Below are 19743 nucleotides of genomic sequence, written 5' to 3'. Positions count from 1 at the left end.
ACTATCAGCTGTTGCAGACTGAATAAACCTTGTGCCTGTTTTAACTCCATTTAAGGTAGTCATTGATTCCAAGTTATAGTAAATTGCCAATGCAAAACATTCAGGAGATAAACAGGAAACTAGAGGAATGTTTAAGCATTTATGGGCAGATCCCAGGAGAATACTTAGAGAAAGTTCCCAAGGCACAAAGCTCAGTGATAGAAGCTGCTCTTGGAAGCAACATTTTCTGAAGAGGCTGATTGTCTGCATTGTACAGTGTGGAACTCTGGGTTACTGTCCAGCATTTGAAAATAATAGCACCAATCAAAAAAGAAGAGCAACATTTATTGCCAGTTGCGTGTCGAGGAGTAAGGTTTAGATAGGAAATGCTGGAAACTGCTGATTATGGCAGGAATTAACTCAACGCTGCCTGTATACAGAGGAAGTCATTAACATTTCGATAAATACAAATACAATCAAGAGATGGTTTCTGACTGGTTTGTCGACTGCTCATTACTGCCCAAGAGGTCAGAGACAATACAGTTTAGTTCCAAATTAGGAGATACAACTTTTGCAGTTCCATTGGTTAACATAGTCGATGCTGTTGTAAACTTTAAAAAACTGCAGCTTAGATCAAGATGCAGTCCGTCATTTCAAATTTAAATGGGACTTCAGCTTGGAGTCTCTGACTAGAAGCTGTACCTCAGGAAATCCCTCTCCCCCAGCCCTCCATCTCTTTGTCTTACTTTCCACCTTTAACACAGCTCCTTCCCCAGCACAGTGGTCATCTAATCTATAATCTCCTCATGTGGGTCAGTATTCTGCTGTGCGTTACAATGCTACTGTGAATTGCTTCAGGTATGTTATTAAATAAAGTGATATGCATTATAGAGAGAGATGATTGGTGCTACTTTAACCTAAGGGTCATTATGCCTCAGGCAAGGGGAGAACTTGAGAAGGAGAGTCTTTTGTGGTAACTTCAGCCAGTGTGGGGATAGAACCCATGCTGTTGGGATTACTCACCAGCCAAATGGGCTAACCAACTTCACAAAGTGATGCTATCATACCTTAAAGGTATAAATATAAGTTGTTGTTGACTGTCAACCCCATTGCTGTGGGTCTGGAGTCACATGTAGGCCAGACCAGGTAAGGATTGGCAGTTTCCTTCCCTAAAGGACATTAGTGATCCAGATGGGCTTTCCCCCAATAACCTACATTGAATTCACGGTCATCATTGGACATTTAATTCCAGATTTTTAAAAATTGAATTCAAATCCCACCAGCTGCCATGGCAGGATTTGGCCGTGGGGTCTCCTGAACATACCTGGGTGGGCAGTCCAGTGATGACACCATGAGGTGGTGAGTGGTGTGGTTGGGTGGGGTGGGGGGATCTGGAATGCACTGCCTGGGAGGCAGGAAACCTCACAACGTTTAAAGAGAACTCGGAAGATCACTCGGAATGTTATAACATTGAAGGCTGTGGGCCTGGTGCGGTAACGTGGGTCTGCTGTAGATTTAGAATCGTTTAGTCAGTGCTGACTCGATGGGCCTCTTCTGTGCTGTATGATTCTATGATTAAATATATTTCCTTTAAGAAATGGAAGAGAGTGGAATCTGCTCTTATCTGATTTCATTGCTGAATAAACAGGCTTCAAGACCAGCAGGGATGATCTGATACACAATGCTGCCCTTCTTTTTTTTATGTTCTGCACAGAATTCTGCGTGGCAGTGGAAGAGGAAGTCAGTGCTGGAAATGTTACTGCGTTGTTTATGCTGCTCACAATATCAGGCAGGACTGTAACATTAGGATTACCTCATTACCCCTACAGCAAGCACCCATTTTCAATCAGCAAAACAAATTCTCAGCGATTCGGCAACTTGGGGCTGCCTGTCATTTTAATTCTCTGATTACCACCTTGAACTGGTGTTGGATTCGGTCCATCTGTTTTCAGTGGTAATCCATCAAATCGAGACATTGTGTTCTGTCAGGGGAGTATGTTGACCAGAGTTGACCCATCTCGTTGAATCATACTGCCCACACAGTCTCTGATTCTCTTGAGCTGGTTTGACATTTCATTTGGGGGGGGGGGGGGTTCCAGATTGGTGCAAAAAAAGCTGTGAAGATCAAGCAACAGTGTCTGTGAGATCATTTCCCCCTACACATTGTGTGATCCAGTTAATTCCACCACTCAGTCAGCCAATGGCTCATCAGGATCAGCCATAATATGTAACAAGCAAAATATCCTACTGATGGCAGGGGACATGATTATTTATTTCAAAGTTGTCTGGGTCCAGTGAATTCTCTGCTGAAGTTCTTACTATAGATTGACTCAAAATCAAAACAGAGTCAGTGCAAAACCTGCAGAGAGGACTGGCCTTCAGGGGTTTTAATCTCAGTCTCCCAAGCAGAAACACAAATTCAACCAGAACCCAGTCTCTCAGAAACATGAGTTAAAACTTTTCCCACTCCTTTCGCCGAGCTATAATAACCTTCTGACCAGAAGTTCACTACCATCTGCTTTTGACCTTTTAAAGCTAGCTTTGAGAAACCAAGACATTTCAAGAATGGAAATACGTAATAATAATTGTTCAGTGTTATTCAAACAGTGCAATAATTATAAAACTCAAAGAATGTTGTTCATGAAAGGCTATAAAACCTGATTATCTTGGCTGGTGTTTTAAACATGTTCATTAAAGTTGATGCCATCTATGGGACTTTTCAAAGTGACAGGCAGCATTAGAGTCCATGCAGTGAAAGGGGTCTGCGATATTCACTAAGTGAGTACAAAAACACACAGAGTGGAGGAAAATGGAAATAAGTAATAACTGGGAGTCTGTCAAGCTGTAAATTGATCCAATACAGTGAGAATGATAAAATCCCTATGGTGTAGAAAGTGGCCATTTGGCCCATCGGCACTGACCCACTTGAAGAAACTAATATTCTTCTGGCTGTCAGAGTCATCGGGTTTCACGGAGGGTCAGTCTCCTGCGAAGCTCAGCAAGTTTTCTCTCCACATCTCTCCAAACACATCTCATCAACTACGCACCTTTCTCGCTCAATACTCACCGTCTCCTGCCACCCACCATGTCCAGGACAGATGGGAAATCCCCAGGGGATGCTGTAAATCAGAAACAAAAACAGAAGTTGCTGGAAAAGCTCAGCAGGTCTGGGAGCGTCTGCAGAGAGAAATCAGAGTTAACATTTTTGATCCTGTGACCCTTCCTCAGAACTCGACCTTCCTCGACCCGAAACGTTAACTCTGATTTCTCTCCGCAGATGCTGCCAGACCGGCTGAGCTTTTCCAGCAATTCCTGTTGTTGATCTTGATGAGGTTGTTGTCCATGTGGACCAGCACTGTCAGTGCGGAGCTTGCTGACATTTTCTTCAACGTGGCCAAGAGGGATAGATTGGAGCTCATCTTGGAAACAGGAATGTGGAGCCACATTTAAATAGTGAGGTGTAGTTCCACCTTCAAGCGACCAGATAAAACATGCAACAAATCAGCCGGTTAATTTTGGCCAGCATTTGATTTCTGTGAAAGTAGCACCAGCTGACTCTGGGGGATTTAGGAAGGTTGGAAAGCAGGTGACTGTGAGCTAATGAACATTTCTGAACGGTTTCAGGACAGGGGGGTGAGGAAAACTCCATGGGCCCTCAGTTCCCAGCCCCAGTGACTGGGCCCCATAGGGAGGCAGTGGTGTAATGTTAATGGTTACAGTTAGCAGTGAGAATAGACAATTAATTGGAGTCCCAGGCTAGTGAGCACATAGGTTCAAATCCCATCATGACAGATGCTGACATTTGAACCTGTGTTAACTGGAATTACAAATAAATGTGACCATGTTGGGAAACCAATCTTGTTCCCTCATGTCCTCTTACCTGGACTGGCCTTCGTGTGACTCCAGACCCATACTGATCTTACTGACTTCCACCTGCCCTCTGAAATGGCCTAGCCAGCTATTTCACGTTGCCCTTAGGCAATAATTGTTAGCCCATGTCCCGTGGAGGAATTCTTAAGACATCGCCCGACGATACTGTCTTGCATTCAGCAGAATAGCTTTCACAATTGTCATTGTTGTGAAAGAGGCAGACACACCCCAAAAGAGCCATGAGTATATCGAGTAAAACAAGCTGCAGACTTCCACTTATTGGTGCTTACAGTCAGGATTCCTGTGGTGCTGTGGTAGTGGCCCAACCTCGTGCCCAAGAGGTCAGGGTCCCTGTCCCACCCATGCTGAAGATATGTTGTAACATGCCAAAAGAGATGGGTTACAAGGCATACAATGGTGATGTTGTCTCTTTGTCGGGCTCTACATTGAAACGATGCACCAGCTCATTGTGTGTTTAAAATGAACACCCTGTGTGTTATAAACAGGAGTGTTTACCTGTACTTAAACAATAATCCGCCCAGCTAATTACTTCACAAGTCACATGACACCAGGTTACAATCCGACAGTTTATTTGAAATCACAAGCTTTCGGAGCGCTGCCCCTTTGTCACCTGATGAAAGAGTATTGCTCGGAAAGCTTGCAATTTCAAATAAACTGTTGGACTGTAACCTGGTGTCATGTGATTTCAGACTTTCCACCCCAGTCCAACACTGGCACCTCCACACCACAGCTGATTATGGTAATAGTTTGGTATCATTCGTTACCAGAAACATTAGCCTTGCCTTTGTAAAGAGGGGTGCTTGAATGGGACAGACATACAGTGCACAGACTCCAACCATTTCACACAACAAACACAGAGAACTAAACCGTGTAACTTTGAAATCAAATGGAAAACCAATTTGAGTGATGTCCCTAACCAGCTGCTACGAGTCTGACGTACTTTGTTTAAACTGATTTTAAGTTGAAAGTACCACCAAAGCTGAAAATTGCAGTCTCTATATTTTGTCTGTACGTAAACTATTCATGACTTTTCTCCTCCCCTTTCTGCTGGTAAATTGATGTTGTTTCCCATGCAACTGACCAGAAACTCTCAGGAAATTCACTCATGCCTGCTTTAATATCAGCTGATCTTTGCTGAAATAAACAAAAGCACAAATCAGTCACTAAGTTTAAAGATTTATTTGATAAGCCGCCATGATAGTCACGTCTGCTGCTGGACAAAGAAACACACTCACACACACTCACACACGCACACACACTCACTCACACACACACCCACACACACTCACACACGCACACACACACACACTCACACAGGCACACACACTCACTCACACACACACTCACTCACACTCACACACGCACTCACACACACACACACACACACTCACACAGGCACACACATTCACTCACACACACACTCACTCACACACTCACACACACTCACACACGCGCGCGCACACACACACACACTCACACAGGCATACACACTCACTCACACACACACTCACTCACATACCCACACACACTCACACACGCACACACGCACACACACTCACACACACACACACACACACTCACACACGCACACACACTCACTCACACACACACCCACACACACTCACACACACACTCACACACACACACGCACACACACTCACTCACACACACACTCACTCACACACACTCACACACACTCACACACACCCATACACTCACTCATACACACACTCACTCACACACCCACACACACACACACTCACTCAGACACACACACCCACACACACTCTCACACGCACGCCCACTCACTCACACCCACACCCACACCCACTCACACACGCACACACACTCACTCACACACACACCCACACACGCACTCACACACACACACACGCGCACTCACACACACACACACACACTCACACACGCACACACACTCACTCACACACACACTCACTCACACACCCACACACACTCACACACACCCACACACACTCACTAACACACCCACACACACTCACACACGCACACACACTCACACACACACACTCACTCAGACACACACACCCACACACACTCTCACACGCACGCCCACTCACACACACGCACACACACTCACTCACACACACACACACACACACCCACACACGCACACACACTCACTCACACACACACTCACTCACACACCCATACACACACACACACACACTCACACACACCCACACACACTCACACACACTCACACACGCGCACACATTCACTCACACACACACTCACTCACACACCCACACACACTCACACACGCACACACTCACCCACACACACTCACTCACACACACCCACACACACACATGCACGCACACACACTCACACACACACCCACACACACACTCACACACACACATGCACGCACACACACTCACTCACACACACACGTGCACACACTCATACACGCGCACACACTCACTCACACACACCCACACACACTCACAAATGCACACACACTCACTCACACACACACCCACACACTCCCACACACACACACACGCACAAACACTCACACACATGTACACACACACTCACACTCACACTCACACATGCACACACACTCACACACTCATACTCACACATGCCCACACACTCACTCACACACATACACACACGCACACACACTCATACATACACACATGCACACTCACACACACTCACACACACTCACACTCACTCACCCACTCATACACGCATACACACTCATACACGCACACACTCATACACACACACACTCAATCACACACACACATTCATACACACACTCACACAGACACATTCACACACTCATACACGCCCACACACTCATACACGCACACACACTCACACACACACTCACACTCTCACAAACATTCACACACACACTCACACACGCTCACATATTCATACACACACACTTACACTCACTCACACACTCATACACGCACACACACTCACAAATACACACACATTCATACACACACACTCACTCACTCATACACACACAGACTCACACTCACACTCACTCACAAACACACACACACTCACACTCACTCATACACTCACACACACTCACACTCACACACTCACACACACTCACTCACACACACTCGTACACACACACGCTCACTCACTTTCACACATGCACACACACTCACTCATACACACACAGACTCACACTCACACTCACTCACAAACACACACACACTCACACTCACTCATACACTCACACACACTCACACTCACACACTCACACACACACTCACTCACACACACTCGTACACACACACTCACACACATTCACACATGCACACACACTCACACACTCACACTCACACATGCCCACACATGCCCACACACTCACTCACACACACTCACACACTCATACATGCACACACACTCATACATACACACATGCACACACACTCATACATACACACATGCACACTCACACATGCATACACAGTCATATACGCACACACTCATACACGCATACGCACTCACACACACACACTCAATCACACACACACATTCATACACACACTCACACACATTCATACACACACACACATTCACACACTCATACACGCACACACACTCACACACACACTCACTCACACTCTCACAAACTTTCACACACACACTCACTGACACACTCATACACGCATACATATTCATACACACACACTCACACTCACTCACACACTCATACACGCACACACACTCACAAACACACACATTCATACACACACACTCACACTCACTCATACACACAGACTCACACTCACACACTCACACTCACTCACAAACACACACACACTCACACTCACTCATACACTCACTCACACTCACACTCACAAACACACACTCACACACGCACACACACTCATACAAGCACACACACTCACACACATACACACACTCACACTCACACACACACATGCTCACAAACACTCACACACACTCGCACTCACTCATACACTCACACACACTCACTCACTCACACACTCACTCACACACTCATACACATGTGCACACACACTCATATGCTCGCACACACACTCATACAGTCTTACTCACACACACTCACACACACACTCATACTCACACACAAACTCATACACTCACACACTCATACAGTCATTCCCACACACGCACACACTCGCACTCACTCACACACTCATACACATGTGCACACACACTCATATGCTCACACACACACCCATACAGTCATACTCACATATGCACACACACTCGCACTCACTCACACACACTCAGACACACACACTCACACTCACTCACACACTCATACGCATGTGCACACACACTCATATGCTTGCACACACACTCATATGCTCACATACACACTCACACACTCACTCAGACACACTCATACACATACACTCATACTCACACACAAACTCATACATCCACACACATACAGTCAAACTCACATACACTCACACTCACTCACATACACTCATACGCTCACTCAGACACTCACACCCATATTCATACTCATGCACACACACTCTCTCACATGTACACACATTCTCACTTTCACACACACACACACTCACACATACACACTCACACACATTCATACTCATACACACACATTCACACACACAGACACAGTCTCATACTCACAGACATACACACACTCTCACACATACACACTCACGCACACATACACACACACTCTCACTTTCACACATACTCACACACACAGTCATACACATTCATACATACACACTCACACACATGTGCACACACATTCATATGCCCACACAGGCACACACTCATACTCTCACACACATATTCTCACACATACACACTCACGTGCACACACTCACACACATGTAGACACACGCCCTCACTTTCACACACACACACTCACCCATTCACACTCACACACACACACACTCTCACGGACACACAGACACACATTCACTTTCACGTACTCACACTCATACACAAATTCTCACACACACACACATAGACAAACACACACACTCACTTTCGCACACACACTCACACACTCATATTCACATGCACTCAGTCACATATGCACACCCACACACACATTCACACAGAGACATACATTCACAACACACTTGCACACACACACTCACTTTTACACACACTCACACTCACACACATTCACACACACACACTCATGCTCATACTGACACACACCCACACACACTCTCTCTTGCACACTCACTCTCTCAGTCATATACGCACACTGTTTGTCTTACACTCATACGCTCTCACACGCAGATAGAAACACACACTCTGTCTCTCTCACGCTCATACATTCTCTCTCCCACACACACAGTCTCTCTCCCACACTCACAGAGTCTCTCTCTCACTCTCACTCACACACTTACTCACACCTTAAGCTGTGCACCATAACATCCATCCATTCTACAGCAAACCAGGCCTTGGGATTTGCCGATCCTAAAAGGATACAGAAATGTACAACCTTTACACCCAGCCTTCCACAATCGCACAACATCCACCCTGTGAAGGATAGCGGGGACGCAACATTAATAACCGAATCAGCCTCGTGTACATGACATTAACTGTGAGGGTGAAATTGCAGGTTGAGGGCAGCTGCACAAGAATGACGAAGGAGTAATGAGCAGCTCATTGGGCGCTGTCCCCAATGGCCTCTTCCCATTACTTGAACAAAAAGGAAAACCAAATCCAACAGGTAACAATCTGCCTGCCCTTGATCAGACCACTTTTCTCTGAAGCTTCCACAGACAATCTTCATTCTCATTATATCCAGGTGACCTTGTGTTTAAATGACTTATCACTATTTTAAAAGATTTTCTTTTGATTAAACCAATATGTTCTGATAAAACGAGACAAATTCATGGTTCCTACAGCCAGGAAAGTCACAAACTGGTGTTCTGTAGCATTGGACTTAAAACATTACCTCTGTTTCTCTCTACAAATGCTGCCAGACCTGTTGAGGTTCCCCTGCAATTTCTGCTTTTGTTTCAGATCTCCAGCATCCACAGTTCTTCAGAAGTAACTGTGTTAATGGATGTAGGTTTGCTCACTGAGCTGGAAGGTTCATTTTCAGACGTTTCGTCACCATACTAGGTAACATCTTCAGTGAGTCTCTGGACGCAGCATTGCTGATGATTCCTGCTTTCTATTTCTATGTTTGGGTTTCTTTGGGTTGGTGATGTCATTTCCTGTTGTGTGAAGCAGCCTAGACATATAAATAGAAAGCAGGAAATATCAGCAACGCTGCGTCCGGAGGCTCAGTGAAGATGTTACCGAGTATGGTGACAAAACGTCTGGAAATGAACCTTCCAGCTCAGCGAGCAAACCTACATTCAGAACCACAACCTGAGCTACAAATCTTCTCAAAACTCACTAACTGTGTTAATCGAATACCGGCAGTGTCTATCTCTCTGACGATATTTTTCATCTTAAGACTTCCAATCCATCAGTTAACTCAACCAATGTTTATATATTATCCAATCAATGTGTTTAGCGATGTTATTACACACCTCTGGAAAAAGCAAGACTTGAATTTGGGTCACTTATCCCAGAGGTGGAGACACTACCACTATCACCATTTTCACATGTCACCTATATATATCCCATCCTGCATGCACGCAAGTGCGCAACACACACACACACACACGCACACACACACACACACACAGAACTAACGGAAGTCAATTCTATTGAGTTGGATGTCACCAGAGAGAAATTAGAGATTTATTTTGATTCTTGAGGTATGGGTAACATTGATGAAGCCACATTTATCGCCCATCTACAATTGCACTGAGGCTTTAACATTGCAAAAGCAATCAGCTTGGCTTGCTCAATCGTATTAAGTATTTGATTAGAAACCAAACAAGATGTTAAAGTGTTAAAATAAATTATAGTCAATTCAGTAAGCTTTCATTTGGTGAGACTCCCTTGTTATGAAAAGAATAAATGAATCAAAGGAGGGATTTTGAAATTAAGTTTATGTTATTTATGAGATTCAGTGCATCGTTGAGTGATTAATCAGTGACTCTTTCATAAGGTTTCTCAGGTGTGTTTGAGGTTGCTTGGCAATTTAAACGATGTATCCTTGTAATGGAGAGGAATCCATCCAATCTCAGGATTTGTTTCAATTTATTATTTTACAGATTATTTTTTTAAATGATTTAATGATTTAAGATTCATTTAAATTATTTTACAACTTAATATCATTTGATAAGTTATGTCACATTATTTTACCTAGTTTTATTTTAATTTTTTTCACTCATTTTACATTTCTTAACAGATCGTGAAGACCAGTCCATTCTGTGCACGTGAGTAAAGACCTCTCACTTTTACCTGTCTGGAAATTTGCAGATTCTTTCCCCTGACTGTATTTAAAATAAGTTTGGCTTAATGTTGCTCCTTTTCAATCTACTTAGAGGGTGGGATTCTCTGCCACAGAAAGCCGTTGAGTTCAAAACATTGAATGTTTTCATCAAGGATTTGATGTTGTTCCTGAGGCTAAAGGATCAAAGGGTATGGGACAGAAAGTGGGAGACTGAGTTGAATGATCAGCCTGGATAGGATTCAATGGTGGAGTGGGCTCGAAGGGCCGAATGGCCTACAGCCGCTCCTGTTTTCTACGTTCCTCTGAACTGGAATACAAAGTGAGCCTCAGGAAATGCAAATGCTCACTATTTGCAATCCACATTGGAACATTTTGCCTGCATTCTATTGCCGACATACTGACATTATTTACATTGTTTTAAGAATATTTTATTTTCATAAAGTTGATGAAACACATTGCACCAATTGTCGAATGCCCCAGATTCTAAGTCCCCCCCCCACCCCGACCCCTTGTTGCTGCTCCCCTCTCCATCTGCTAAAACCTTGGGCTTTGGCCTTCCCTCCCCAAACCTCTCGATTGTCCCCTCCGTCTTTAAGTTACTCTATCAGACCTAATCCTTCCAGTAAGCTTTTAGACACTTGTCCTGATATCATCTTCTACCAATTGGTGCCTGATCCAATCTGATAATGTTCCTGTGAAATGTCTCGGGATGTTTTACTGTGTTGAGGACACTTGCCTGGATATTCCGACAGCCAGATCACATTATTCAAGTGTAGGTGGGAGGTGTGCATCGGGACCCTGAGGAATCCCTATCGCACCAGACTTTGAAGCCACTGGGCAATTCCTCTCCATCTGGAAGCCTCCGGAAAGTCTCCATTTTAAATCAGAGAATTCAGAGATTTCCGATGATATTAGACCATAAGATAAAGGGGCAGAATAAGGCCATTCAGCCCATGGAGTCTGCTCCACCATTCAATTTTGGCTGATATGTTTCCAAACCTATTCTCTTGCCTTCTCCCCACAACCCTGGAGCCCTCCTACCTATCTCTGTCTCAAATACACTCAGTGACATGGTCTCCTCAGCCCCCTGCGCAATGAGTTCCACAGATTCCCCACCCTCTGGCTGAAGAAACTCCTCCTCATCTCAGTTCTAAAGGGTTGTCCCTTCACTCTGAGGCTGTGCCCTCAAGAAAACACCTTCTCCACATCCTCTCTATCCAAGTGCCTCAGTATTCTGTCAGTTTCAATCAGATCGCTCACCCCCATCTTTCTAAACTCCATCGAGTAGAGACCCAGAGTCCTCAACCACTCCTCATGTGAGTAACCCTTCATCCTCGAGATCATTCTTGTAAACCCCCTCTGGACTCCCTGCAAAGCTAGAACATCCTTCCTTAGATACAGGGCCCAGAACAGTTCACAATGTTCTTCATGCGGTCTGACCAGAGCCTTATACAAACTCAGCAGTACATCCCTGCTCTTGTATTCTCACCCTCTTGAAATAAATGATAACATTGTGGAGGCAATAGACAATAGACAATAGACAATAGGTGCAGGAGTAGGCCATTCGGCCCTTCGAGCCTGCACCACCATTCATTATGACCATGGCTGATCATCCTCAATCAGTACCCTGTTCCTGCCTTATCTCCATAACCCTTGATTCCACAATCCTTGAGAGCTCTATCCAACTCTTTCTTAAACAAATTCAGAGACTGGGCCTCCACTGCCTTCTGGGACAGAGCATTCCACACAGCCACCACTCTCTGGGTGAAGAGGTTTCTCCTCATCTCTGTCCTAAATGGCCTACTCCTTATTTTTAAGCTGTGTCCTCTGGTTCGGGACTCACCCATCAGCGGAAACATGTTTCCTGCCTCCAGAGTGTCATAACCAGGAGGCCATAACCACCTGATGAAGGAGCAGCGCTCCAAAGCTAGTGCTTCCAAACAAACCTGCTGGAGTATAACCTGGTGTTGTGTGATTTCTAACTTTGTACACCCCAGTCCAACCGGCATCTCCAAATTATAACATTACATTTGCCTTCCTAACTGCCAACTGAACCTGCAGGTTAACCTGAAGAGAACTCTAAACCAGGATTCCCAAATCCCTTTGTATTTCAGATTTCCGAAGCCTTTTCCCATTTAGAAAACAGCCTGTGCCTCTATCCTTCCTCCCAAAGTGCATCCCCTCACCCTTTCCCACACTGTATTCCACCTGCCCCTTCTTTCCCCACTCTCCTATCCTGTCCAAGTCCTCCTGCAGCCTCCCCATTTCCACAACACCACCTGTCCCTCCATCTACCTTTGTGTCAGCTGCAAACTTAGCAACACTGCCCTCACTGCCTTTGTCCAGATCATTAATGTATAATGTGAATAGCTGTGGTCCCAACACTGGCCCCTGCGGAACTCTACCAGTCACCGGCTGCCATCCTGAAAAGGACCCTTTATCCCTACTCTCTGCCTTCTGCCAGTCAGCCAATCCTCTACCTTGCCCCTAACACCATGGGCTCTGATTTTATTTAGCAGCTTCCTGTGTGGCACCTCATCAAAGACTTTCTCAAAATCCAAATCGATCACATCCACTGGCTCTCCCTTGTCTAACTTGCTCATTACCTCCACAAAGAATTCGAACAGATTTGTCAGGTATGACCTCCCCTTGACAAACCGTGCTGACTCAGCCCTATTTTCCCCTGCACTTCTGAGTACTCCACAATCTCATCCTTAATACTGAACTCTAAAATCTTACCAATGGCCGAGGTCAGGCCTATAGTTTCCTGTCTTCTGCCTCCCTCCCTACTTAAACAGTGATGTTACGTTTGCCATTTTCCAGTCCTCTGGACCCTCTCCCCTCCCTGACTCCAGTGCTTCCTGAAAGATCACCAATGTCTCTACAATCTCCTCAGCCATCTCCTTCAGAACTCTGGGCTATAGTCCATCTGGCTCAGGTGATGTATCCACCTTCAGACCTTTCACCTTCCCCAGCACCTTTTCCCCCTTATTGCTTATTTTAGTTATCCTCTGGTGGTTCTTAAAGGCTTCCCAATCTTCTAGCTTCCCACTAACTCTCACCACATTGAACGCTGATTTTATGCTGTCCCTGACTTCCTGTGTCAGCCATGGTTACCTTGCCCTCTCCTTGGTAAGATTCTTCTTCCCTGGGATGAGTTTCTGCTCCACCCATACAGGGTCTACACCTTCCAACTCTATCTCACTTCTTGCTATTGATTAAGTTCCATTTCTTTTGAGTAAGGTAACCCTACCCTCTCTGTCCTTTCGATAGGATGTGTATCCTTGGATATTTCATTCCCAGCCCTGGTCCCCTTGCAGCCCTTCCACTGTCCTTCCATCATACCTGCTCATTTCAATCATGCTACAAGTTCACTTACCTTCTTCTGTACACTGTGTGTAATGAAGTACAACACCCTCCGTCCTGTGTGGACTGCTCCTCTTCTCATAGTTGTCCCCTTTATCTGCTGTGCCTGAAGTTTGATTCCTTTCCAGACTCTCTGTCCTATTACATGTCCTTTAATAACCTCTGCTGCACCACCCCCCTTTCACGTTTTCCATGCAATTGAACCTACCACTCCCCATGCCCCACCAATGCCAATCCAAGTAACCTAATGTCCTCTACACATCTCAAATGGTCCCTCATATCCCCATGACAACTTAGTGCTACCTCCACTCATCACCCATTTCCCCTCCACCTATCCACCTCACTCACTGAGTCTCTACAAATCTCTGGGCACATGTTAATAGTTCCCGTAGTTCAGTTAATGAGACTTTCACAATGCATTTTATTTCTTAAGACACAGTTCAATGCTCACTGACACGTCTTGACCATTTTTGACAGGTTGGGCAGTTTATGAACCTGTCAATCTTCTCCACTGTCAACAGTTCCAAAGGGCTCCTGATTCCTGGAAGGGATCTTTAACACCTCACCCCGATCCTCAAATAGTATCTGACACCACCACATCCTCTCACACCCCTCACCCCCTGGTATCCTGGCACCATATCTCACCTGCCCAGAAGCAATGCATTGAGAACTGGCCTGATCTTATCTGGTCTATTCTCCACATTCCAGACTTCATACTCCAGAGATTCCAAAATTCCACATCAGTGGAAGCAGGAGGATAATTGCCCCCGGGACCCATCCATGTACAAACTACGCACTGATTCCCCCCCTTCCCCTACACACCAAATCCCACGCCTGATAGAAACTGAAAATACTGCATTCAGGGGTGGGACTTGGGATTCTCTGTGTTTTCCAACATTTTCACAACAATGGAGATGGTCTCAGTCATTGGGAAAATCGAGGCTGTGGTTTTGTGGATGGAAACATTGGTGGTTATACAAACCCCACCTGGTTCATCAATGTCCTTCAGGGGAAGGAAATCTGCCATCCTCACTTGGTCTGGCCCACATGTGACTTCAGACCCACAGCCTTCAGAAATCAATTCAAGGGCAGTTAGAATCATATATTACAGGAGAGATCCTTCAGCCCATCGAGTCTGTACCGTCAACAGAGGATAAAGTAGTTAAAGAGCAATAGAGGATAACTAAAAAGGCAATAAGTGGAGAAAAGATGAGGTACGAAGGCAAACTGGCCAAAAATTTAAAGGAGGATAGTAAAAGCTTTTTTAGGTATGTGAAAAGAAAAAAAAATTGGTTAAGACTAAAATTGGGCCCTTGAAGACAGAAACAGGTGAATTTAAAGTGGGGAACAAGGAAATGGCAAAAGAGTTGAATAGGTATTTTGGATCTGTCTTCACTGGGGAAGACACAAGCAATCTCCCAGATGTAATAGTGGCTGAAGGACCTTGGGTAATGGATGAACTGAAGGGAATTTATATTAGGCAGGAAATGGTGTTGGAGAGACTGTTAGGTCTGAAGGTTGATAAGTCCCTAGAACCTGATGGTCTACATCCCAGGATACTGAAGTAGGTGGCTCTAGAAATTGTGGATGCATTGGTGATCATTTTCCAATGTTCTATAGATTCAGTATCAGTTCCTGTGGATTGGATTAGTTATCCTCTGTTGCTCTTTAACCACTTTATCCTCTGTTGACGGTACAGACTCGATGGGCTGAAGGATCTCTCCTGTAATGTATGATTCTAACTGCCCTTGAATTGATTTCTGAAGGCTGTGGGTCTGGAGTCACATGTGTGCCAGACCAAGTGAGGATGGCAGATTTCCTTCCTGTGGCTAATGTCCACTTTTTAAGAAAGGAAGGAGAGAGGAAACAGGGAATTATAGACCAATTAGCCTGACGTCAGTGCTAATTGGTCAGTGGGAAAGATGCTGCAGTCAATTATAAAAGATTAAATCATTTGGATAGCAGTAACAGGATAGGTCAGAGTCAGCATGGATTTATGAAGGGGAAATCGTGCTTGACTAATCTTCTGGAATTATCTGAGGATGTAACTATGAAGATGGACAAGGGAGAGCCAGTGGATGTAGTGTACCTGGACTTTCAGAAAGCCTTTGGTAAAGTCTGACATAGGAGATTAGTGAGCAAAATTAAGGCACATGGTATTGGGTGCAAAATACTGACTTGGATTGAAAATTAGCTGGCTGACAGGAAGCAAAGAGTAGGGATAAATGGGTCCATTTCGGAATGGCAGGTGGTGACCAATGGGGTACCACAAGGTTTAGTGCTGGGACCGCAGCTGTTTACAATATACATCAATGATATAGATGAAGGTATTAAAAGTAATATTAGCAAATTTGCTGATGACACAAAGCTGGGTGGCAGGGTGAAATTTGTGAGGAGGATATTATGATAATACAGGGTGACTTGGACAGGCTAGGTGAGTGGACAGATGCATGGCAAATGTAGATAAATGTGGATAAATGTGTGGTTATCCACTTTGGTGGCAAGAACTGGAAGGCAGATTACTATCTAAATGGAGTCAAGTTAGGTAAAGGTGAAGTACAACAAGATCTAGGTGTTCTTGTACATCAGTCAATGAAAGCAAGCATGCAGGTACAGCAGGCAGTGAAGAAAGCTAAGAGCATGCTGGCCTTCATAATAAGAAGAATTGAGTATAGAAACAAAGAGGTCCTTCTGCAGCTGTACAGGGCCCTGGCGAGACCGCACCTGGAGTATTGTGTGCAGTTTTGGTCTCCAAATTTGAGGAAGGACAGTCTGGCTATTGAGGGAGTGCAGGGTAGGTTCACGTGGTCAATTCCCGGAATGTGGGACTATCATATCTTGAAAGATTGGAGCGACTGGGCTTGTATACACTTGAGATTAGAAGGATGAGAGGGGATCTGATTGAGATTCTTAAAGGATTGGACACTCTGGAGGCAGGAAGCATGTTTCTGCTGATGGGTGAGAACAGTATCAGAGGTCACAGTTTAAAAATAAGGGGTAGGCCATTTAGAACAGAGTTGAGGAGAAACCTCTTCACCCAGAGAGTGGTGGATATATGGAATGCTCTGCCCCAGAAGGCTGTGGAAGCCAAGTCTCTGGATACTTTCAAAAAAGAGATGGATAGAGCTCTTAAAGATAGTGGAATCAAGGCTTATGGGGATAAGGCAGGAGCAGGATACTGATTGTGGATGATCAGCCATGATCATAATGAATGGTGGTGCTGGTTTGAAGGGCCGAATGGCCTACTCTTGCACCTATTGTCTATTGTATATTGTCTATTGTCAAAAATACATTCATTCCTACACTAATCCCACTTTCCCACACAAGGCCCATCGTCTTCATGTTACTCAACTTCAAGTCACTTGAAGTGCTCATCCAAGAACCTTTTAAAGGTTGTGAGGTTTCCCAACTCAACTCGCCTCCCAGGCAGTGCAATCCAGACTCTCGCCCTCTCTGGGTGAAACACCTTTTCCTCAAATACCCTCTCTCAACAAGAAGTCACATGAAACCAGGTTATAGTCCAACAAGTTTACTTAAGATGTGGAGGAGTCAGTGTTGGACTGGAGTGGACCAAGTTAAAAATCACACAACACCAGGTTATAGTCCAACAGGTTTATTTGGAAGCACTAGCTTTCAGAGTGCCACTCCTTCATCAAGTGGTTGTGAGGTAGGATCAAAAGACACAGATTTTATAGCAAAAGACTATAGTGTCATGCAAGTAAAAAGATATATTGAATACACCGAGATTGCTGTTAAGTCTTTCATCGCTTAGAATGGGTTAGATGAAAGACTTAACAGCAATCTAGGTGTGTTCAATATATCATTTCAGTTATAGAGTCATAGAGTCATAGAGATGTACAGCACGGAAACAGACCCTCCAGTCCAACCCGTCCATGCCGACCAGATATCCCAACCCAATCTAGTCCCACCTGCCAGCACCTGGCCCATATCCCTCCAAACCCTTTCTATTCATATACCCATCCAGATGCCTCTTAAATGTTGCAATTGTACCAGCCTCCACCACTTCGTCTGGCAGCTCATTCCATACACGTACCACCCTCTGCATGAAAACGTTGCCCCATAGATCTTTTTTATATCTTTCCCCTCTCACCCTAAACCTATGCCCTTTACTTCTGGACTCTCTCACCCCAGGGAAAATGTCTATTTGTCCTATCCATGCCCCTCATAATTAGGGCAGCACAGTGGTTAGCACTGCTGCCTCACAGCGCCAGAGACCCGGGTTCAATTCCCATCTCAGGCGACTCTCTGTGTGGAGTTTGCATATTCCCCCCGTGTCTGCGTGGGTTTCCTCCAGGTGTTCCGGTTTCCTCCCACAACCCAAAAATGTGCAGGTTAGATGAATTGGCCATGCTACATTGCCTGTAGTGTTAGGGGAATGGGTCTGGGTGGGTTGTGTTTTGGCAGGTCGGTGTGGACTTGTTGGGCCGAAGGGCCTGTTTCACACTGTAAGTAATGTAATCTAATAATTTTGTAAACCTCTATAAGGTCACCCCTCAGCCTCCGACGCTCCAGGGAAAACAGCCCCAGCCTGTTCAGCCTCTCCCGACAGCTCAAGTCATCCAACCCTGGCAACATTCTTGTAAATCTTTTCTGGACCGTTTCAAGTTTCACAACATCTTTCCGATAAGAAGGAAACCAGAATTGCACGCAATATTCCAACAGTGGCCTAACCAATGTCCTGTACAGCTGCAACATGACCTCCCAACTCCTGTACTCAATACTCTGACCAAGAACAAAAAGCATACAAAACACCTTCTTCACTATCCTGTCTACCTGCAACTCCACTTTCAAGGAACTGTGAACCTGCACTCCAAGGTCTCTTTGTTCAGCAACATTCTGTAGGACCTTACGATTAAGTGTATAAGTCCTGCTAAGATTTGCTTTCCCAAAATGCAGAACCTCACATTTATCTAAATTAAACTCCATCCGCCACTTTTCAGCCCATTGGCCCATCTGATCAAGATGCCATTATAATCTGAGGTAACCTTCTTCGCTGTCCACTACACCTTCAATTTTGGTATCATCTGCAAATTTATAAATATATCTCTCATGTTCACACCCAAATCATTTATATAAATGATGAAAAGTAGAGGACCCAGCACTGATTCTTG

At 44.9% G+C, this 19743-nt stretch overlaps 1 protein-coding gene across 4 annotated transcripts in view; it reads left to right on the top strand.

Annotated features, from left to right (window-relative positions):
* Positions 1-19743, top strand: part of myh11b (myosin, heavy chain 11b, smooth muscle) — a 187316-nt gene that overhangs the window by 58944 nt on the left and 108629 nt on the right. For all 4 annotated transcript variants that reach the window (XM_072560160.1, XM_072560158.1, XM_072560159.1 and 1 more), the window contains exon 4: positions 11201-11228. In XM_072560160.1, coding sequence (XP_072416261.1) covers positions 11201-11228 — 28 coding nt within the window. The remainder of the gene's footprint in view (positions 1-11200; positions 11229-19743) is intronic.

The sequence above is a fragment of the Chiloscyllium punctatum genome, chromosome 40 (assembly GCF_047496795.1).
Source record: "Chiloscyllium punctatum isolate Juve2018m chromosome 40, sChiPun1.3, whole genome shotgun sequence".
In the NCBI taxonomy this organism is placed as follows: domain Eukaryota; kingdom Metazoa; phylum Chordata; class Chondrichthyes; order Orectolobiformes; family Hemiscylliidae; genus Chiloscyllium; species Chiloscyllium punctatum.
This window is presented reverse-complemented; position numbering and strand designations above follow the sequence as displayed.